Source organism: Petromyzon marinus, chromosome 42 (genome assembly GCF_048934315.1).
Source record: "Petromyzon marinus isolate PM22_M1 ecotype Great Lakes invasive population chromosome 42, UKy_Petmar_22M1.pri1.0, whole genome shotgun sequence".
NCBI classification, from domain to species: domain Eukaryota; kingdom Metazoa; phylum Chordata; class Hyperoartia; order Petromyzontiformes; family Petromyzontidae; genus Petromyzon; species Petromyzon marinus.
In genome coordinates, this window is record NC_133708.1 from 7,516,522 (window position 1) to 7,539,799 (window position 23,278).

At 48.8% G+C, this 23,278-nt stretch overlaps 1 protein-coding gene across 4 annotated transcripts in view; it reads right to left on the reverse strand.

The window, feature by feature from the left end:
- Positions 1–3,276: 3,276 nt before the first annotated feature.
- The window catches only part of LOC116951132 (metabotropic glutamate receptor 8-like), a 253,016-nt gene continuing 233,014 nt past the window's right edge, over positions 3,277–23,278 (reverse strand). For 3 of the 4 annotated variants that reach the window (XM_076073489.1, XM_032969575.2, XM_076073488.1), the window contains 2 exons: positions 11,962–12,211; positions 3,277–6,002 (listed from right to left, as the gene is read on the reverse strand). In XM_076073489.1, the coding sequence (XP_075929604.1) occupies positions 5,950–6,002; positions 11,962–12,211 (303 nt within the window). In that variant the 3' untranslated portion in view covers positions 3,277–5,949. Of the gene's footprint in view, positions 6,003–11,946; positions 12,212–23,278 lie in introns of all 4 variants that reach the window. The other variant, XM_032969576.2, reaches the window with a different exon arrangement.

A 23,278-nucleotide genomic window follows, 5' to 3' on the forward strand; every position in this document is an offset into this window, starting at 1 on the left:
ACGCGGCTTTACCGAAAGAACCAAAGAGTATGGATCATTGCAGTCACGAAAACTTCAAATTTAGAATTATCCGCTTAGTGTTTCAGAGGCGAAGCATTCTACACCACGACAGTCTAAAATGTCAATTTAGTCACGGAAATGCTAAGGAATTGTATGTTCAATGAACTGTCATCAATCTCACGAGATAGGAACGTGGCGATTCCTTCCCCCGCCCCCCTCCAGAGGCATTGACGAATTGTCACAATTCGCCGGAGGTAGCAATTTAATTCAGAGAATCGATTGTTGATGCGACGCAGGCTGCTCCGCAGGTCAGAGAGCCGCTGAGACCGTGGGATCAAGTCCACATCCCGGCCACTGCCCGCGATGCGACCGAGATCTCGTGGATGGTCTCGGCACAATCGCTAATAATCAAATCACAGAAGTGTAGTGGAGGCCACATCATCGGCAATGTCAACAGCATGATGATGATGGGCGGGGAGTCTTGGGGGCACACGTCAGGGGCCCACGGTAGCCCGCGAGGCCTTGCGATGAGGAACGCTGTCCCGGGATGGTGACGGACGGGGGAGTCTGTGGTCTTGCCTTTCCATTAGCACGGTTGGCTACGCACGGTGCGGAAGAAATTCAACATCACGTACAAACAACACGCGCAGACAATTGTCAGCATTGTTGTTTCGTGTTTGGGTTCGGTCGTGTCGCTGGGTGCGGTGCGTCAAGATCGGCACTGCTCTGTGAAAATGCGAGGTCGCAGTAAGGGACCGTCCATAAATGACGTCACGCGATTTTGGACGATTTTGACCCCCCCCCCTCGTCACACGGCGTCACAAAAAGTCAGACCCCCCCCTTAAATATGACGTCACAAAGCTCTGCTCCCCCCCCCGAACAATTTTTCCATTTTGAAAATAAAACATGCTTCAAATCGCTTTAAACTATCGTCATTGTAGTGCGTATTTAATGTGGCGCTGCACTCTGATGTTGTAAGAGAAAACATTTACTTAAAAGTCTATTTAATTAAATGGAACGTGTTGTCTATATTTATTTAAAGTTGCGAATTTTGATGTGACGTCACATTTCTCACCCCCCCCCCTCCTCGTCACACATCGTCACAAATGTCTGACCCCCTCCCCCCCCCCCAAGTGCGTGACGTCATTTATGGACGGCCCCTAACGTGACTCGCAACCAGAAATGATGAAGATTGACCTACCGAACTGTGTGTGTGTGTGTGGGGAAGCGGTAGAGGAGTAGCGGTAAGCGCGCTGTGCTACGAACCCAGCGGTCCGAGTTCGATTCACGCTCACGAACCGACACCAGTGACGATTATTTGAAACGGTCCTGGGCTTCCCCTAGGTTGACTCAGCCTCAAATAAGTACATGGTGGCGTGTGTACACATTGTCACTCGGGAGAAAAAGGCGGTCGGGCGTGGTGTTGGCCACCCACCCCCTCGTGTGCCGTGCTGGCCTTCATCGGTGTTACTCGCTAACAGCACTTGCCCCTCCTCGTTTCTTTGCGAAACCTGGACCCCCTGTGAAGGAACATCTCCACCAGTTTGAAACATTCATGCTCACTTACTTACCGACGATCCATGCTGAGGAGCTGGCAGATCTTTGAAAGATCTGTACACATTCTTATTAGCGAGCACCTCCGGCAGGCAAGGCTGCTTTGGCTGGGTCCCGTGGCCCGCATACCCAGCACCTGCTTTACCCAAACATCTTCTGTTTGGTGGGACATAGGGGGGCTAAACGGGCACGGGCCACAGAAGATATTGGCTCATGTTGTACAGGATGATGTGGAGCCGAGTGGACATGCCGATGATCGGTTCCAGAGGTGTCAAGATCGGCCTCTATGGTTTATACACTAACTGGTTTTTTTGCCTTATGCTGCTGAAGCAGTAATAGAACCTGGACACGTTTGATCACACGTTGACTTTTTTATGAATGGGGCTGTGCCGGGTTGAGGAGGGTTTACAACACACAGTACCATCAAGCATCGTTCCAGTTATCATTGGCACGAGACGCGAGCCGCGTGCAGTGAATTTCCATATAGATTTTGGCGCCTCTATTTTATAGTCGAGTACAAGACAAAATACAAAGATCCCCCGTATAGCCTTAACAGACTGTTGGGGCAAGTTGCTGGGAACGAGTAGCACCTATGAAGGCCGGCACGGCACACGACGGGGTGGGTGGCCAACACTACGCCCGGCCGCATTTGTCTCCCGAGTGGCGGTGTTTACTCACCGCACCAGGTACTTATTTGAGCCTGAGTCGACCTAGGGGAGGCCCATGACCGTTTCAATTAATCGTCACCGTGAGCGGGAAACGAACTCGGCTCGCCGTGCTCGTAGCGCACACGCTCACGAACGCAACTCACACGCACACACACGCACACGCGCACACGCGAACTGGTGGCAAACTTTTTATTTTGTTTGTTCTCAGAAGTGTAAATGGATGAGTGGCCCCGAGTGTGAGACGTTGCGCTGACGGCGTCTTGCGAGCCCTAGGAGCGGGGGCTTAGACGTCCACCGATTCCCTGCGGGGCGTGAATCATCTTCGCGATTCCACCGCTCATCCTACAAGAAGAAGCTTTTGTTTCCCGCTCTGGAGGCAAATTTTCGGCGCTTAATTTTTTTTGCGTCGTTTTATTGTATCTTAATGGCATTTGGGGGACCTGACCTTTAAAGTATTTATATTTATCCCTGTAGAGTTAGTTGTGAGTGACCTTTAAGCATTCCTTCACAAATTGGAATCTATATGCGGCACTGCGCATTTAATCGTGAGCTGGTGCTGTGATGTTACATTTTTTTAAATCAATTTTGTGGTTAATCATTACCATCGTATCTTGAGCAAACATTATTTTTTATTCATAGTACAGAATTATTATTGTCATTTGGGCAGTTAGTCAATCGGCAGGTGATCTGTGGTGGAGTAAATTGTGGATAACTTCCACAACGACCTAAATGTATGGACAGTGTGAAAGAGTTTGGTGATTGGACAGATAACTTAAAACATCCAGACACCTGCAATTTTGATTAAGATAGCCGTTACTTGTTTTTTTTTTACCATTGGTAGTGGGGAGAGAGAAGAGCACGTCTACCGTGAAGATGGAGTCACCGAATCATCTCAGACGCAGGTTCCAAATTGTTCCATCGTGCAGGAATGTGAGAGGGCGAAGGGGTGAAAGCCTTCCTCCGGCAGTGGATAGATCGTGGATGATGATGATGATGACGATGCTGATTACGACTGGCGACTTTTTAATAACGTGACGCCTCACTTTGTTGGAAGCAGCTTCAACATAATCATTTTTATTTCAAGTGGTATTTATAAAAATGTTCATTCCATTTGGCAGCCCGCAATAAAACAGTGACAAAAGCCACCACTCTCTAGTCTGTGAAATGTCTTACAGCACAGCACGAAGAAGCATTTGCCAGCAATTGGGTACAACGCAAACTTTGACCAGAAACAGACTGTACAGCAGATCTCAGTTCCAATTAAACATCTAGAAAACATTAACGAGAATGGTTTAAACAGGCAATGCAAGCAGGAATTTCATCATGGGGGGGGGGGGGGCAGGGGATTCGTTTTTTTTGTCATTTTCATTTTGCGGTCACATAGAAATGCTTTGGAGTTCGGCGGTTTTCAAAATTCCAGCCCCCACCATCGGTTCTGAATCCAGTCCAGATTTCCACATTAGATTTCAGTCCAGAGTTCTGAATCCAGTCCAGATTTACAGATTAGATTTCAGTCCAAATTTGAATTCGATTCCTGTTCGGAGTTCTGAATCCAGTACATATTTCCACATTAGATTTCAGTCCAGATTTGAATCCGAATCCAGTCCGGAGTTCCGAATCCAGTCCAGATTTCCACATTATATTCCAGTCCAGATTTTAATCCGAATCCAGTCCAGAGTCCTGAATCCATTCCAGATTTCCACATTAACCGGTCTTTCTCTATTTTTGTTCGTCTCGCTTTCTCCCGCGCGCAAGCCAGGACCGCCCCACCCCCCGGTTGTGTCCCGTTTCAATTGGAGAAACTTGGAACAATCTGGTGAGCGGATCGCGACTTTAAAGGAACTGGCATTTTTGACAATCGGGCACCTCGAGGAAGCAATGAAAACGAATTTCGACTCAATACCTTTTTAAAATGAGGTCACAGACGACATCACGAGTTTCAGGCAGGGTGATGTAAACGGATGCTGTTTACACTGGGATATACAGTGTCCCTCTCGCTTTTGTTCATCTCTTACCCCTTTAATTGTATAATAACCATATCTTTGTTTTAATATCCCCCCCCCCCCCCCGGTTGCCAAACATCCTTTGACTCAAGCATCTTCCTCCTCCTCATTAGAAGCCTCGCGCTGCAAACCCCGCCACCACCACCCAAATGCAATTCGGTTGCTTTATCAGTAAACAAATGTTTGCCATTCATTGACGGTCCAGCGCGCGCCGCTCTGGAGTTGAACCTTCTCTCTCTCTCTCTCTCCAAAATAACTTTCCATCGGTTGTCGCCTCAAACGGAAGTAACGCAGACAATTAAACAAAAAAATCCCCGCGTTGCAGGTTCGAGCTGGATAACTTTTTTCATTCGTGTGCCATCGTTTTCACACCTCTCTACCACCACCGCCACCGCCAAACCCCCATGCCGCAAACCACCGCCGCCACTTCCCCGTCCTCTCTCCATCAGTCTCGAACAGCATCGCGAGCGAAATCTTCGAGACGAGCAAAGCGCCGGGTGTCTCGGTTCCTCCCGTGCTCCCAACCACCATCCCAGCCCACGCAGAAGAAGCCGCGGCGAGCACCACGGGACTCGGTTCTAAGCCCGAGTGCGTTGGGGATTTCACTCGCAGGGACCGCGGTCTCGTTCGATGGTTCGCTCAGCTCCGGCGAGAGAAGTTGCCGTGAATTCGCGAGGAGGAGGAAGGGGGTTGGGGAGAGAGAAGCGAGGAGGTTGCGCTGCAAGGAGGATTCTTTGTTGGTGTGGTTTTTAAAAATATCTTTCCCCCCCAATCTATTTTGTTTTCACTTTAACTACTTTTGGGTTGTTGTTGTTGCGTTATCTCATTGTGACCCACGGTTGTTGTTGCTGTTGTTGCGTTATCTCATTGTGACCCACGGTTGTTGCTGTTGTTGCGTTATCTCATTGTGACCCACGGTTGTTGTTGCTGTTGTTGCGTTATCTCATTGTGACCCACGGTTGTTGTTGTTGTTGCGTTATCTCATTGTGACCCACGGTTGTTGTTGTTGTTGCGTTATGTCATTGTGACCCACGGGAATCCAGCGATCACGGCGACATCGACCCCGTCTCTCTCTTCCGCGTGCCTCCTCTTCCTACTCCTCCTCTTCCTACCCCTCCTCCTCCTCTCCCTCCTCCTCTTCCTCCTCTTCCTACTGACGTGGAGGTTGCGAGACAGCGAGGAGACTCGCGCGGGTGCACGCGACACGAACAACGTAAAAAGAGAAACGCCATTGCACGGAATTCTCGTTTTGTAAAATGATTTTTTTTGTCGTCATCGTCGTTGTTGCAGTTGTTGTTGATGTCGTTAGCAGTTGTTGTTAGTAGTTGTTGTAGTAGTAGTCGTATAACTCTTCTGAATGAACTCTAGGGTTAATTCAAGGCTAAAGCGGAACCTTCCGTCAGTTCGCCACCACTCAGGTATGCGAAGCCAGCCAGGCCCAGACCCCACCTCACTTTGGGAGGTGGAGGAGGTTGCAGCTGTCGGTGATGAGCGGAGAGTGATTGATCGGCCGAGTGATTGATCGGCCGAGTGACTGATCGGCCGAGTGTCGAGCACAAAGTTTTTGTTGTTTTGTTTTCGCTTTTGATTCCAAGACCACGCGCGGTATCGTCGTCGCCTCTCTTGTAAACTTTTTTTTGGGATGTGCTTGGCTTCGGCAGGGGGCATCGCTCTCACGGGCTCCCTCCCCTCCCACGACCCCCATTCACATCCTCTGTCGCGGTTTAACCTGTGTGGTTGCTGTAGTTAATGTACGTGGCCTTCTTTCCCGGGTCGGCTATTCTCGACACGGAAATTATAAAGCAAACGCAAAGTGGGATAAGACGGCGACAACAACAACACCAAGTGTAAACAACGACAACAACAACATAAAGAAACCAAAGAAAGTGGGACGTAAATAATAAACGCACACACATACACACAGGGACAAGAGTTGGGTTAGCGCACGTTTGTTCGCACGCGCGTGTCCATGCACAGGTTCACAGTTGAGTGTAGTCCGGCATGCGGCAAATTCACCTCCGCGGCGAATCGAGTAAAAACAATTTGATTGCGTTTTTCATCTCATTTGTTGCCGTGTCGTATCGCCAGTCTCGCGTTCCGTGCCGCTCGTTATCCTTACATTAGTAAAACAAACTACAAAAATATTTCTCATTCATGATGGTGACAAGGAAATGTATCATCGCGGCACAGCGCAAGTGACTCCTGGTTGACGCGGTGGGGTGCGCCAAGAACTCCGTCCATCCGAGTTCGAGTCCAGGCCATGGGTTCTGCCCCCCGACGCAACCCTCACCCATCTTCACCAACCCACACTGACCAGCGTGGTGAAGTATGGTCAACTAGCCACCGTGACCGACACGGCTTGGGAAGGCCTTCATCCAGCAGTGGATTTACTAAAGGGCTGTGAACAATAATAATCATCAGCATCTATTAATTATACCATGGATGTCAAAATATCTGCTGGCACATTCGCAGCCCATCCGTCTTTCAATCAGAACACAAACTCGTGCCGCTGCTTTTAGCCTGGAACGGGGCCCCCGTAAGTTCAGCGGAGTGCGCTTGCCAATAACATCTGAGGAATCCGTCAACATGTGTTTAACAGTAAAGTCACGTAGAATGTCTGGAGGACAGCGCTGTCCTCCAGACAGCCTCGTCCCTTCACCTGATGAAGGCCGCTTGTGTTGTGGCCGAAACGTCGTGAGAATATTATTGTGTTATTTTATCAATGTATTATTTTATTCTCATTCTACGTGGTGACTTTACCGAAAGAACCAAAGAAGATGAATCCTTGCAGTCACGAAAGCTTTAAATCGAAAAATGTGTTTAACAGGCCTGAATCCGCTGATGAGACTCAGGACGTCAAAAGCGGTCCGGACTTCTGCTCGCCTAAAATCAACTGCCGCTCAAATAGCCTTGGTGTGGTAGGCCACTAGGCTGACGGAGCAAAAATTATGAAACTGTTTTTATTCATCTCCGCGCAGAGACAGAACTTCTGCCGACTGTGCACTCTCAGTTACGTGGCTCAACTTGATGGGTGTTGTGTCAGCCCGTCGAACATCGATTGACCAGTTCCTTAAACACGCGGCTCGAAATGCGCGTTCGGAAAGGAACCGGCGAATCATCACGCGCCTCCCGAAAAAGGCCTTGACACGACACAGCCTACCGTCACAACGGCTGCCTTCAATTCTAGCGCCCGCAGCTTCGACGAAGCACAACCTACGGTTGCTTACACGTTCATTAAACACAGCAAACAGTAAACCTTGCTTATGTAAAGTACTCGGCACGCGGGCGCGGTTTGTGCAGTCGTGGAGAATATAAGCAGCAAAATAAATACGCAGGCTACGTCTCCTTCATGCATCTGCCCATTAATTATGTTTACTTTCCATCAGTCACGAGACATTCTGGCAGTGCCTCATTTCAGCAGCATTGGTTCGGTACGGGGCGCCGCAGTGGTGAGATGTCATCTCCCTCGCCTCGTATGCAGGAGGTCGTGGGTTCGATCCCGACCCCGACCCCGACGCCTGTATAGTTGGATTCTGCATGTCTCTTTCTCTCTCTGTGGTCGCGTGGATTTTTCTCCGGGACCTACGTGTTTTCCCTCCACATTCAGAATCAAAGTGCGTTTAGAGTATTTGGCTGCGACACATTTCCAAGTGATGATAAGCCACTTCGAATGAGCTATCATTTGTGGCCAGGTCGCTTCTGAAAAAAAAGAGCTATACATCTCAGTAGGCCTCACCTGGTAAAATACAAAATAAAAACAGCACAAACATAATCTGGGCCGGTTTTTTTTTACATACAGAGTCTCATCAGCAGAGTCAGGCTTGCTTGAGCCATGACATATTTTGCGTGCCGTATATATTTTTTTAATCTTGTTCTGTATTATATCGTTTTGTGCAGAACTTCAGACCCGTGTCTTCAAGTGTGGGGCCTTGCCTCTAAACATCGCGCAGTGCTGCTGCATTGGTTAAAACAAGCCTGCCTCTGCTGATGAGACTCTAAACGTTAAAACCTGCCCAGAGTGTGCTTAGATTGAAGCATTGCATACACCTGTGTGGCGGCTGATGGGTTGTGTAAGAGTCACTTGCAATTACTACGTGGACGGACGTATTCGTGAAGGAGACATTGTCTGTGTAAATATTAAGTACTCAGATTTGCAGATATTAGCTCTTGTTTTTTTTGTTTAAAATTAATTTGCTGTGTCTGTTTGTAAGTACTTCCCCCCAAGGTATTAATCCCAATGTATTAAAATGAACAAAAATAATCGCCTTATGCAGTGTTCCGTTCAAATGAAAAATAACACCACGTTAATTACACAATGTTCGTTTGCATTACGCGGACATGATAATTAATTACGGCTCTTGTATTTTTTGTTCAGAGAAAAGAAGAAGAAGACCACGCGTAAATATTTATTAAATAAAAACAAACTTCCACTGTTAACAAACCAACACATATTCCGCGTCGATTTGTGGGGAGGAGACTGCCTTCGATCTTCGCTCAATTTATGCAAATTTATTAATACAAATGACAACATATTTATCGTGGGACCTCCTTTGCCAGTACCAAAATATGAGAATAGGTTTTCCCATTTTTTCTGGCAACAAAACAGGTGTTAAGATGTTAAAACACCAAACTGAAACCTTTTTACAAGGAATCACGTCTGCATTAACCACAGTGCTTGTGGTTAGAATGCAAACAAAAAAACATACTCTGATAATATATGTGGCATTGTCCTTGAAACTGATTGGTCCACACCGGAGACAGCTTTCTCTTGAGCCTCCTCTCAAACGGTGTTAGACCAGAGGACGCCAAAAATCTAACACCGTTTTGAGACGAGGCTCCAATGAAAGCTGTCTCTGGTGTGGACCAATCAGTTTCAAAGACAATGCATATATTATCAGAGATTGTTTTTATGTTTTCATTCTGATCACAAGTATTGTGGTTAATGCAGACATGATTCCTTGTAAAAGGTTTCAGTTTTGTGTTTTAACATCTTAACACCTATTCTTGGTTCTTTCGGTAAAGTCACGTAGAAGGGAAACGATAAAATAATAAAAATATAAAACAATAAAATAGTTTATATTTGTATTGTTTCCCTTCTACGTGACTTCTACGTGACTTTACCGAAAGAGCCAAGACTATGAATCCCTGCAGTCACGAAAGCTTCAAGTCAAAATCTCAACACCTGTTTGTTGCCAGAAAAAAAATGGGGAAAACCGATCGTCGCAAAATATTGTATTTCGTTTGTCTCCCTCGCCCTCGCGCCTCCCATTGGCACGGTTGGCTACGTACGGTGCGAAAGACGTTCAACGTACGTGCGTACAAAGTTAGGACACGCGGGGTCATTTAATGTATTGTCACGCTGCCATTGATTGTTTATGATGGACGTTCATATTTTATCTGTTATCAATGTCTACTTTTCATCTGCCTGTGGTGGTCACCGCAAATGTTGTCGTGTTAAAATGAAAAAAAAAAACAACTCGAACAAAAACCCCGAATGAATTGAGACGAAACATAATTGATGAATGTTAAGAGAATCCAGCTGCAATCTTAGATTAATAACAGAGTCCAACATTAATTTCAAAATATAATCCATGCAGCATGCATTCTTGTGAATGAAAGGCAGTTTGACCATTTGTTATGATAAATTAAATTACCCTTTGTGATTTGTTAAAATAAACTCAACAGCCCCACGTGTGTTCTGACTATTGGGCCACCCTGTATAGATTTATTGACACTCAACTTTCATGCACACGAGGAACATTTCAACCGGAACAAGTCCTGGGGCGTTTTCTCTTGAACGTTAAGGTCACTTTAACCAAAGCGTACAATGTTAGTGAAAGGTAAAGTATATTTTGATCGTGTAAATGAAGACAATAACAGAAGAAGAAAAAACAACAACTCAACAACAACAACAACAACAAACCGTGCACGTGAATATAATTTACTACTATAATGAGCCAAGAATGTCTGTGTCCCGTGCGTGACGTCACTCCACGTCGACCAGCCCACCCTCATTAATAATCATGAACAGGTTACGTCCTGTTCTTCGGGTCTTTCGTTAAAGTCACGTAGATAGGTTCAAAGAAAATTTTAAAAAAAGACTACGAAGTTTTGATCACAACGCAAGCGATCGTCATCAGGAGGAAAAGAAGAGTGGGAAAGCTGCTGAGGCAGACTGTTTTAAATGTTTAAAATGAGAGCCGAAAAGAACAATGAGCATCGGAAGGTGGTAGGATGGGAACATCAAAGCTAATCATGACTTAAACTGGTTGACAACGTCCTTCCAATGATTCCTCAGTTCATACCCATCTTCTCGATTTAAGTTGTGTCTGTATATGTGGATGGCTTCATGAACGAATCTTTGTGGGTTTGCAAAGTACCTTCATCTTAGAGAAACCAATTTCGTGTAAGCCCACCGCATTAAAACAATGATCGGCCACGGCTGAGGTATTGGTCCTACCGTGTTTCAGATCTGCCTTGTGCTCACGAACACGGTCCGAGACATGTCGCTTAGTTTCCCCAATGTAACTACTGCCGCGGACACAGCTTAGTTTGTAGACGCCGGGGTATTGCATGTCAGGGATCACATCCTTCACAGATGGGATCAGACCACGAAATCATGAGCAAATACAAGATCCAGGTTCGATTTAACGCAGTACAAAAATTCGTGATCTAATCCCATCTGTGAGGGTTTCTTACGGTTTTTTTTACGCTTTCCTACCACAACAGCTGACACGGCGGACGTACTCAATGGCGTTGGCCCAAACATGCCAATGGAGGCCGGAGCCTCCTCAAAAAGAGCCTTCAGACTCAATGCAGCTGTCCTGGGTAAATAACAATCAGCATTCTATGACACTGAGTGTCATTGACGGCAGTGGCGTCCCTTGCCCCGGTTACGTTTTACAATATGCATGGCATAAGCATGGCAAACCACACTCACGCCATACAATAATAACAACAACAACAACAACGCACGTTGATTCTAATCGCACGATGATACGATTTTAAACAGCGCTTGAAACGCAATCTCAGCTCCCTCTTTAGAGGAGGACCTTCCAACACCGATGCAATTGCAGGGCCTGCACCTGTACCATCCTTGCCCCTAGGACAATCAGTTTCCTCCGCCTGCCACGCGCCGTGATAATTTTTCAACCTGGCCAGGTTTCTGGCGAGCGTTTCAAACGCCCCCCCCCCCCTCTCACCGACACCCCCCCCCCCCCCCCGCCGATCCTGACGCAATTTCCCCGACCGCAGGGGAAACGCATTCTGAGTGACTCGCCGCCAACAACTTTGCTCCCGACGCTCGCTCCCCAGAGGCGCTCAACTTCCCATGCCCGTCAAGCGTCGCCCGCCCGCCCGCCCGCCCGCCCGCCCGCCCCACGTCAAATCGTCGTCATTGCCATCGGCGGCGTCTCGTGCGTGGCCGACGAGCGGCCTCTCAAACTCGCCTGCCGTGACTTTGAGAGGCCGCCACAATGTTACACACCCCCCCCCCCCCCCTCCCTCACCTTCTCCCCCGGAATCAACGCGACACAGAGGGGGGGGTGGAGGGCGGTGGTGGTGGTGGTGGTGGTGGAGCGGCGGTGGCCGAGGGAGGTGGCGGTGCCACCGCCTCCGTCGCCCGGCGTGCTCGTTGGCGGCGAAACTCGGCGAAGTAAAAACAAAAAAAACGAAAAAACGAACTCGATGGCGAGAAAGAAACGGAGGGAGCGGATACATACTTGGAGCTCACTTACTGTTGGGCTCGGCAGCGTTCTCGCAGATCTCCGTCTTCGCCTGACCGTTGGGGCGCTCGCCCGACTTCTGGGACAGCTTCTGGGACATGGTGGCGGCCGTGACCACGGCCTTGAAGCTGCGCTTGCGCTTCTGGACGTTGAGTTCCGGGTGCAGCACGATAATGTAGACCTTGGGGAAGAAGAGCATCCCCAGCGACACGGTGGCGCTGAGGCTCATGGAGATGGTGAGGGTGGTCGTCTGGATGTACATCTGCACGGGCGCGGGGCGGGTGGGAGATGCGCGGGTGGACAACGTAGAGCATCGTGAATGGCGTCGACATCGTTAACAAGAGCAGCAGCAGCAGCAGCAGCGGCAGCAGCAGCAGCAGCAACGTCGACAAGAAGCATCAGCAACATCAAGAACATGACCGATATCAACGGAATTATCAACACTAAACATTAGTGGCATCGTCATCAGCAGCAGCAGCAGCAGCGCTAATGTCATCAGGAGTAACGTCGATAGCATCATCAACAGCATCAGCACAACACCAGCAACATCGACAAAAAACATTAACAACGAGCAACATCGACAATGGCAAAACATATCATTCAGCATCTCCGAAGCGGCAACATCATCATCAACAACATCAGCAGCACAACAATCTCTCCTTGACACTCGGTGTAATTTATTTATTAGGTATAGCCCTGTGAGCCATGAGGCTCTTTACTCGGGTGCAACCGCAACAAACAAAAACTTGAAACAAATAAGAACATCTTAAAGTGACGTTTCGCAACAGAAACGTTCAGGAAAAAAACAGTAAAAATCTTCCACGAAAAAAAGAAGTGAATGGACTCAATGTGGCTTGCGCCCATTAATACTGCTGCTGGGACACACAGGCGCCACAGAAGTTGGAACTAGACAATTTTGTTGCTGGGGTCAAATCCTTCACAGCGTCCTTCATCACAAGGCCACCAGGGGCCTCTCGTGGCCTCTGGTGGCCTTGAGTGCGTCCCCTGACGTGCGGTCCTCCGACAACGCACAAAAAGTGACAACAAGACCCCGCAATCAACGTCATCGTCGTGCTGCTGTCAAACCCAACCCAAGGGTTTCAAATGTGTGGCGGTCCGCACACATTGCTGATGTCTGATCGGCGAAAGTGCCTCCCCCCCCCCCCACTCTGAAAATTAGCGAAGAACGCTGCCTTCATTTATAAACTCCGAGTGAGATGACAGAAGCGATGTAGATTTGGTTTGCCAGACTGCAACACACCCACTCACCACACTGCAGGTCACAACAACACACTCACTCACCACGCTGCAGGTCACAACAACTCACTCACTCACTCACCACACTGCAGGTCACAACAACTCACTCACTCACCTCACTGCAGGTCACAACAACGCAGCCACTCACCACACTGCAGGTCACTACAACACACCACTCACCACACTGCAGGTCACAACAACACACTCACTCACCTCACTGCAGGTCACAACAACGCAGCCACTCACCACACTGCAGGTCACAACAACACACTCACTCACCTCACTGCAGGTCACAACAACACACTCACTCACCACACTGCAAGTCACAACAACACACCACTCACCACACTGCAGGTCACAACAACACACCCACTCACCACACTGCAGGTTACAACAACACACCCACTCACCACACTGCAGGTCACAACAACACACCACTCACCACACTGAAGGTCACAACAACACACCCACTCACCACACTGCAGGTCACAACAACACACCCACTCACCACACTGCAGGTCACAACAACACACTCACTCACCACGCTGCAGGTCACAACCACTCACTCATTCACTCACCACACTGCAGGTCACAACAACTCACTCACTCACCTCACTGCAGGTCACAACAACGCAGCCACTCACCACACTGCAGGTCACAACAACACACCACTCACCACACTGCAGGTCACAACAACACACTCACTCACCTCACTGCAGGTCACAACAACGCAGCCACTCACCACACTGCAGGTCACAACAACACACTCACTCACCTCACTGCAGGTCACAACAACACACTCACTCACCACACTGCAAGTCACAACAACACACCACTCACCACACTGCAGGTCACAACAACACACCCACTCACCACACTGCAGGTTACAACAACACACCCACTCACCACACTGCAGGTCACAACAACACACCACTCACCACACTGCAGGTCACAACAACACACCCACTCACCACACTGCAGGTCACAACAACACACCCACTCACCACACTGCAGGTCACAACAACACACCCACTCACCACAATGCAGGTCACAACAACACACCACTCACCACACTGCAGGTCACAACAACACACTCACTCACCACACTGCAGGTCACAACAACACACTCACTCACCACACTGCAGGTCACAACAACACACTCACTCACCACACTGCAGGTCACAACAACACACTCACTCACCACACTGCAGGTCACAACAACACACTCACTCACCACACTGCAGGTCACAACAACACACCACGCACCACTCTGCAGGTCACAACAACACACCACTCATCACAATGCAGGTCACAACAACACACCACTCACCACACTGCAGGTCACAACAACACACCCACTCACCTCACTGCAGGTCACAACAACACACTCACTCACCTCACTGCAGGTCACAACAACACACCACTCACCACACTGCAGGTCACAACAACACACTCACTCACCTCACTGCAGGTCACAACAACACACTCACTCACCACACTGCAGGTCACAACAACACACTCACTCACCACACTGCAGGTCACAACAACACACCACTCACCACACTGCAGGTCACAACAACACACCACTCATCACAATGCAGGTCACAACAACACACTCACTCACCTCACTGCAGGTCACAACAACACACTCACTCACCTCACTGCAGGTCACAACTGTTCACCCACTCACCACACTGCAGGTCAGAACAACACGCTCACTCACCTCACTGCAGGTCACAACAACACACTCACTCACCTCACTGCAGGTCACAACAACACACCACTCACCACACTGCAGGTCACAACAACACACTCACTCACCTCACTGCAGGCCACAACAACACACTCACTCACCACACTGCAGGTCACAACAACACACTCACTCACCACACTGCAGGTCACAACAACACACCACTCACCACACTGCAGGTCACAACAACACACCACTCACCACAATGCAGGTCACAACAACACACCCACTCACCACACTGCAGGTCACAACAACACACCACTCACCACACTGCAGGTCACAACAACACACCCACTCACCACAATGCAGGTCACAACAACACACCCACTCACCACTCTGCAGGTCACAACAACACGCTCACCCAACAACAACAGCCAACGTTCGCCACTAAGTGGCAGTGACGTCACAATGGCGATTGTGCCTTGGCAGGTGCACTTTGAGGCCACGTGACGTGTGGAAGGCTCGCTGGCAGGACTTCACGGGACAGACCCAGTTGCCACGTGCGTCAAGTATAGCAAAGAACACCTGTACAGCTTAAAATAGACTGTCGGGGCAAGTGTTGTTAGCGAGCACCTATAATGTCCGGCATGGCACAGCAACCACGCCTGGCCGCCTTTGTCTCCCAAGTGACGATGTTTACACACCACACCAGGTACTCTTTTGAGGCTGCTCGACCTAGGGGAGGCCCAGAACGAGTTCAGATAATCGTCACTGGTGGTGGCCGTGATCGGGAATCGAACTCGGGTCGATGGCTTCGTAGCGCAGCGCGCTAACTGCTGCACCACCGCTCCTCTACCCCCTCCCCCCCTGAAGACACAAACACACTGACACATCCAAGCAATGCGATACAACCCACGGTCAACATCTTCATGTTATTTTAATAAACAATGTACGCACCCACTCTCGCTCCTGCTTGCTTTCTTTCTGTTGATGCCGCAGGCTGGCAAGGGGTGCCCCCAAAAAACCCTCCGTCCCACAACGACAGCGAGTGAATTATTCACGAATAATTAATTGCGCATTTTTTTTGGTTTTTGTTTGACTCACTGCGTTGGACCCTCCTCAATGTTTAGTTCGCGCAGGGCAAAACCCACGGTCCCTTTGGTCACGCTGGCCGCGTGCCACCGTGCCAGTTGGCCGATTCGGCGAATCCCGGCTGTGAGCAAACCTGTCGAGTTTCACGTTTTTGCCTTCGAGTTCACAGTTATTTTAGTACCACTGTGTCGTGTGTCGTGCGCCGTGTCGGCCTTCATAGGTGCTCACTAACAGCACTTGCCCCAACGGCCCGTTGAGGCTATGCGGCGGGGCCTGTGCCTCGACGTAGGGCCACGTTGGCGCTGTCACTACGACCCACGCCGCTCTCCATCACTCACTTCGGGTGCAGTGTTCCCTCGTGAGAGTTCCCACCATATTGTCGCCTCGTTATTGTCCCTTCCTTATTGTCCCTTCCTTATTGTCCCCTCCTTATTGTCCCCTCCTTATTTTTTTTCCTCCTTATTGTTCCCTCCTTAGCATTCCCTCCTTATTGTTCCCTCATTGTTCCTTCCTTATTGTCCCCTCTTCATTGTCCCCTCCTTATTGTTCCCTCATTGTTCGTTCCTTATTGTCCCCTCCTCATTGTCCCCTCCTTATTGTTCCCTCCTTATTGTCCCCTCCTCATTGTCCCCTCCTTATTGTTCCCTCCTTATTGTCCCCTCCTCATTGTCCCCTCCTTATTGTTCCCTCCTTATTGTCCCCTCCTTATTGTCCCCTCCTTATTGTCCCCTCCTTATTGTCCCCTCCTTATTGTCCCCTCCTTATTGTCCCCTCCTTATTGTTCCCTCATTGTCCCCTCCTTATTGTCCCCTCCTTATTGTCCCCTCCTTATTGTCCCCTCCTTATTGTCCCCTCCTTATTGTTCCCTCCTTATTGTCCCCTCCTTATTGTTCCCTCCTTATTGTCCCCTCTTTATTGTTCCCTTCTTATTGTCCCCTCCTTATTGTTCCCTCCTTATTGTTCCATCCTTATTGTTCCCTCCTTATTGTTCCCTCCTTATTGTTCCATCCTTATTGTCCCCTCCTTATTGTCCCCTCCTTATTGTCCCCTCCTCATTGTCCCCTCCTTATTGTTCCCTCCTTATTGTCCCCTCATTGTTCCCTCCTTATTGTCCCCTCCTTATTGTCCCCTCCTCATTGTCCCCTCCTTATTGTTCCCTCCTTATTGTCCCCTCATTGTTCCCTCCCTATTGTTCCCTCCAAAGTCACTAGCTTGCTCTCGCCGTCATTTGGGCTATCCGCGAATTGCATCGGGAAGTCTACGCGACTACCGAATGCATCGCCAGAGAGAGCGAGAAGTGATGAGAGATGGTGATGAGATAACGTTATGAGATGCATTATCAATGCATCACTTTAAGGTGATGTATAGCATCATACTAGTTTAAGGTAAGTTTATTCATAAACTATTATTTGATTATTTAATGTTGATTCTCAGTTACTTTATGATTATAGCTAATTCACGTTGTTGTTGTTGTTGTTTTACTTCGACGATTTGCATGTATTTAATAACTCGTTATTTAAGGTAACGCATTTAACAGATTCCGTGAGGCCGATATCATTACGAGCGAATTTTGGCCTTGCCAGAGCGCGACCAAAGGCCGCTAAGAGGTGAACACTCCAAGGACAATGCAAACAGAGCCATAAAAGAGGCTGTCTCTGGTGCAGGCCAAGCCATTTCAAAGACAACGAACACATTATGAAAGCATATTTGCATTCTTAACCACAAGTGCGTGTGGCTAATGCAGAATTAATTCCTCGCGATAGATGTGTCTATTTGGTGTTTGAACATCTCAACACCTGCTGTATTTATGCCAATAAGGCTAAAGCCATGAAAAAAAAAATCTATGAACATTAACGGTCCCTTAGTTAAGATGCTGATGACGATGATGACCCATTCAGAATCCTCCAACAACATCGCATCCCCTCGCGGTAGGACATCACGGCGTTCTCTTTCCGTATCACTTCACCGGTAGACGCTTAACACGACACAGACGGCAAACATGGACCACTGTCATCATCGCTGCTGCTGCTGCTGCTGTGCTACTTGTGAGATCGTTTCATTGTTTTGTGACGCAGGCATTTGCAGTACTCTGTCGCACAGTCCCCCCACAACGAAGTTCAGTTGTCGGTCCTCACCGCCGCAGACCGTCCACGCCGTCGGTTATCCATGAAGACTGTCAATTTGCAACAATTTCTGGACGGCCTTTTTTTTTAGTAAAGGCGCAGCCCCTGCAAGTGCTTGCTTCGTGCCGCCGCCGGCAGAAGGGCGTCCACTCAAGAGAGAGCTCGAGACTAAAGTTAATTGAACTCTTCCACGCCGGCCAGACGTTATTGGAAGAGGTGCGCGTACAGTCCTCAAACTTTACCCGACCACGCGCGACCCGCCGATCATAAACTTCACTGTGGTGCACCCATGTACACTTCGGGGTGGACAGAGGCGGTGGGTGGTGGTGGTGTGGAGGTGGTGGTGGTGTGGGGGTGGTGGTGGTGTGGGGGTGGTGGTGGTGGTGTGGGGGTGGTGGTGGTGCTGCTGCTTTTTGGTGGTGTGGGGGGCAGATTTAATAAACTGGCACCATTCGCTCAAAATGCTGCGCAGAGATCTCAAACGGGCGACTGCTGGACCGCACTTCTTTTCAGAATCATCAGGATATTTGTTTAGACGGGAGGAATCCGATGAGCTATAAAGCTCTTTTTCGCAGATGCCCAGTAATGTGTGCAGCGCGCGAACCAGTAAAGCACAGCAGGGTGATCCCCTGTGCATGGCTAGCTCCGAGAGAGAAAACATTGGCTGTCTGGAGCCACTGGAGGATTCGGCGTGCAGTGACAACGTCGCTCCTCCGCATAGCGTCGCGAGCAATTTGTTTCACGTACGCTGTGTTCGCCCCTTGGTAAGGATTATTTGCAGAAGAGGAGGTGCGTTAGTCCCGTTTTGTGTGTGTGTGTCAAGAGTGCGGTTGTGAAGTCTTCCATCGGGTTCCTTGTTAACAACCAACAGTGGGGCAAGGCGAGCATCAGCAGCAGCAGCAGCAGCAGACGCGACCGTGGAAGTTTACAGCGAGCCAAGTAACCCAGAGCAGCTCTTGTCCGGCCACGCATTTCAGGCCGGGAGTTGTGAACTGTTTCGAAACTTAGTGCCTTTTCTCGGTAAACAAACATCGGCCCACTTTGTCCGTCTTTCTCGCCCCTTCTCGAATTGGTACGAGAGTGTGTGTGCCGTTTGAGTTTTGTTGCCACCTGCGTTTAACACGTAACCGCCTTTCGCGACCAATATTATTAAACTCGATTCGAAGCTTTCGTGACTGCAGGAATTGCTCTTTGGTTCTTTCGGTAAAGGCACGTAGACAATAAATTAATGTTATTATTCATCCGCATTATTCAATGTAATTTCTTTCTCCGTGACTTTTACGGGAAAAAAAAACAAAGAGTAATATTATTGACATTTAAGTATACATTTTTTTGAGGGTTACATCGCGTAGATATATTGTGGATTTACTCTGAAGCAGTAACCAGCTGGCACGTTTCGTTCACGTGACAAACCACACTATACCGGCTGCGTTGGGTGGAGGTGGGGCTCACAACACATTTACACTTAGGCGTTCTCACCCGAAGAACACAAAACCCCCACTAACATTATGAATACAAATATTGGCCGCGAAGAGCCTGCGTGTTGAATTGGCAAGCTTGCGATTGGCAGCGTCTCTCTGTGTGTAACAGCTGAGTCGCCTCTGGCGGCGAAAGAAAATAACTCTCTCATGCCTCGATTATTATTATTGTTGTTGCAGCATTCCAGCCACCGACGATGTCCTTGCATCAACGCGAACACGCGAATGTGCGTGTCGTCCCGTCGCAGATATATCGCCGAACTGTCCTTCCGGTTTGTAAATAGTAAAAAAACAAATATTGTATTCGCACCAATACAGAATCCAGTAAGAAGCAAAATTAACCTCAAGGGAAACTTTTGGGGAAGATGATCGTCAACTTGCACCAAATGTGACGTGTAAAGAAATGTTTGATTCATTAACTTAAATGCAATCTTTACATTTTAGTATTTTTCATTAAATGTCTTTTTTTATGAAGCCGTCACATGACGGGCCATTGCATTCGCATTTACATACACGTTGGTATTTATTCGAAAGTCACGCTCAATCTTGATTTGAAGCTTTCGTGACTGCAGGAATCCATACTCATGGTACTTTCGGTAAAGTCACGTAGGTATAAAAAATAATAAATCACGACGTTTCGAACGCAACACAAGCAACCGTCATCAGGTGTGAAACAAACACAGCAGGAGGACTGCTGATGTAGCTACGTCATCGGGTGTGAAACAAACACAGCAGGATGACTGATGACGTAGCTACGTCATCGGGTGTGAAACAAACACAGCAGGATGACTGCTGACGTAGCTACGTCATCAGGTGTGAAACAAACACAGCAGGAGGACTGATGACGTAGCTACGTCATCAGGTGTGAAACAAACACAGCAGGAGGACTGATGACGTAGCTACGTCATCAGGTGTGAAACAAACACAGCAGGATGACTGATGACGTAGCTACGTCATCAGGTGTGAAACAAACACAGCAGGAGGACTGCTGATGTAGCTACGTCATCAGGTGTGAAACAAACACAGCAGGATGACTGATGACGTAGCTACGTCATCGGGTGTGAAACAAACACAGCAGGAGGACTGCTGACGTAGACTACGTCATCAGGTGTGAAACAAACACAGTAGGAGGACTGCTGACGTAGCTACGTCATCAGGTGTGAAACAAACACAGCAGGAGGACTGCTGACATAGCTACGTCATCAGGTGTGAAACAAACACAGCAGGACTGATGACGTAGCTACGTCATCGGGTGTGAAACAAACACAGCAGGAGGACTGCTGACGTAGCTACGTCATCAGGTGTGAAACAAACACAGCAGGAGGCCTGCTGACGTAGCTACGTCATCAGGTGTGAAACAAACACAGCAGGAGGACTGCTGACGTAGTTACATCATCAGGTGTGAAACAAACACAGCAGGAGGACTGCTGATGTAGCTACGTCATCAGGTGTGAAACAAACACAGCAGGACGACTGCTGACGTAGCTACGTCATCAGGTGTGAAACAAACACAGCAGGATGACTGATGACGTAGCTACGTCATCAGGTGTGAAACAAACACAGCAGGATGACTACGTCATCAGTGAAACAAACACAGCAGGAGGCCTGCTGACGTAGCTACGTCATCAGGTGTGAAACAAACACAGCAGGAGGACTGCTGATGTAGCTACGTCATCAGGTGTGAAACAAACACAGCAGGACGACTGCTGACGTAGCTACGTCATCAGGTGTGAAACAAACACAGCAGGAGGACTGCTGACGTAGACTACGTCATCAGGTGTGAAACAAACACAGCAGGACTGCTGACGTAGCTACGTCATCAGGTGTGAAACAAACACAGCAGGAGGACTGCTGACGTAGACTACGTCATCAGGTGTGAAACAAACACAGCAGGACTGCTGACGTAGCTACGTCATCAGGTGTGAAACAAACACAGCAGGAGGACTGCTGACGTAGCTACGTCATCAGGTGTGAAACAAACACAGCAGGAGGCCTGCTGACGTAGACTACGTCATCAGGTGTGAAACAAACACAGCAGGAGGACTGCTGATGTAGCTACGTCATCAGGTGTGAAACAAACACAGCAGGAGGACTGATGACGTAGCTACGTCATCAGGTGTGAAACAAACACAGCAGGAAGACTGCTGACGTAGCTACGTCATCAGGTGTGAAACAAACACAGCAGGAGGACTGATGACGTAGCTACGTCATCAGGTGTGAAACAAACACAGCAGGAGGCCTGCTGACGTAGCTACGTCATCGGGTGTGAAACAAACACAGCAGGATGACTGATGACGTAGCTACGTCATCAGGTGTGAAACAAACACAGCAGGATGACTACGTCATCAGTGAAACAAACACAGCAGGAGGCCTGCTGACGTAGCTACGTCACCAGGTGTGAAACAAACACAGCAGGATGACTGATGACGTAGCTACGTCATCGTAGCTACGTCATCAGGTGTGAAACAAACACAGCAGGATGACTACGTCATCAGTGAAACAAACACAGCAGGAGGCCTGCTGACGTAGCTACGTCACCAGGTGTGAAACAAACACAGCAGGAGGACTGATGACGTAGCTACGTCAGCAGTCATCCTGCTGTGTTTGTTTCACACCTGATGACGGTTGCTTGTGTTGCGATCGAAACGTCGTGATGCATTATTTTTTTTATACCTACGAGTGGTCGTGCCCGCGAGTGGCGCACGCCTAGAATCCCTAAATATGGCAACGGGATGCCCCCCCCTCCCGTCGTTTGTCACAAAGTGCTCCCGCTCATCAATATTGAATGCCCCCCACCCCCCACGCCCTGAGCTGCCTTAATCCTTACTCCTCGCCCAAGCAGGGAGCCGGTTAAGCGGAGGAAGTACAGTAAACCAAAGCCTTAGGGTTTTTTTTATTAAAAAAAGGGAGAATACGGCTGGTTAATAATGAGGCAGACGGTACCAACGGGGCAGGTTTCGCTCACTCTGTGTGTACTGTGTGGGGGACAGCATTGTGGGTGTGTGTACTGTGTAGGGACGTTATGTGTGTGTGTACTGTGTGGGGACAACGTTGTGGGTGTGTGTACTGTGTGTACTGTGTGGGGACAACGTTGTGTATGTGTGTACTGTGTAGGGGACAACATTGTGAGTGTGTGTACTGTGTGGGGACAACATTGTGGCTGTGTTGTACTGTGTGGGGGACAACGTTGTGGCTGTGTGTACTATGTGTACTGTGTGTACTGTGTAGGGACAACGTTGTGACTGTGTGTACTGTGTAGGGACAACATTGTGGGTGTGTGTACTGTGTAGGGACAACGTTGTGGCTGTGTGTACTGTGTGGGGACAACGTTGTGGTTGTGTGTACTGTGTGTACTGTGTGGCCACAACATTGTGGGTGTGTGTACTGTGTGGCCACAACATTGTGGCTGTGTGTACTGTGTGGGGACAACATTGTGGGTGTGTGTACTGTGTGTACTGTGTGTACTGTGTGACCACAACATTGTGTACTGTGTGTACTGTGTGGGGACAACATTGTGAGTGTGTGTACTGTGTGTACTGTGTGTACTGTGTGACCACAACATTGTGGCTGTGTGTACTGTGTGGGGACAACATTGTGGCTGTGTGTACTGTGTGTACTGTGTGGGGACAACATTGTGGCTGTGTGTACTGTGTGACCACAACATTGTGAGTGTGTGTACTGTGTGTACT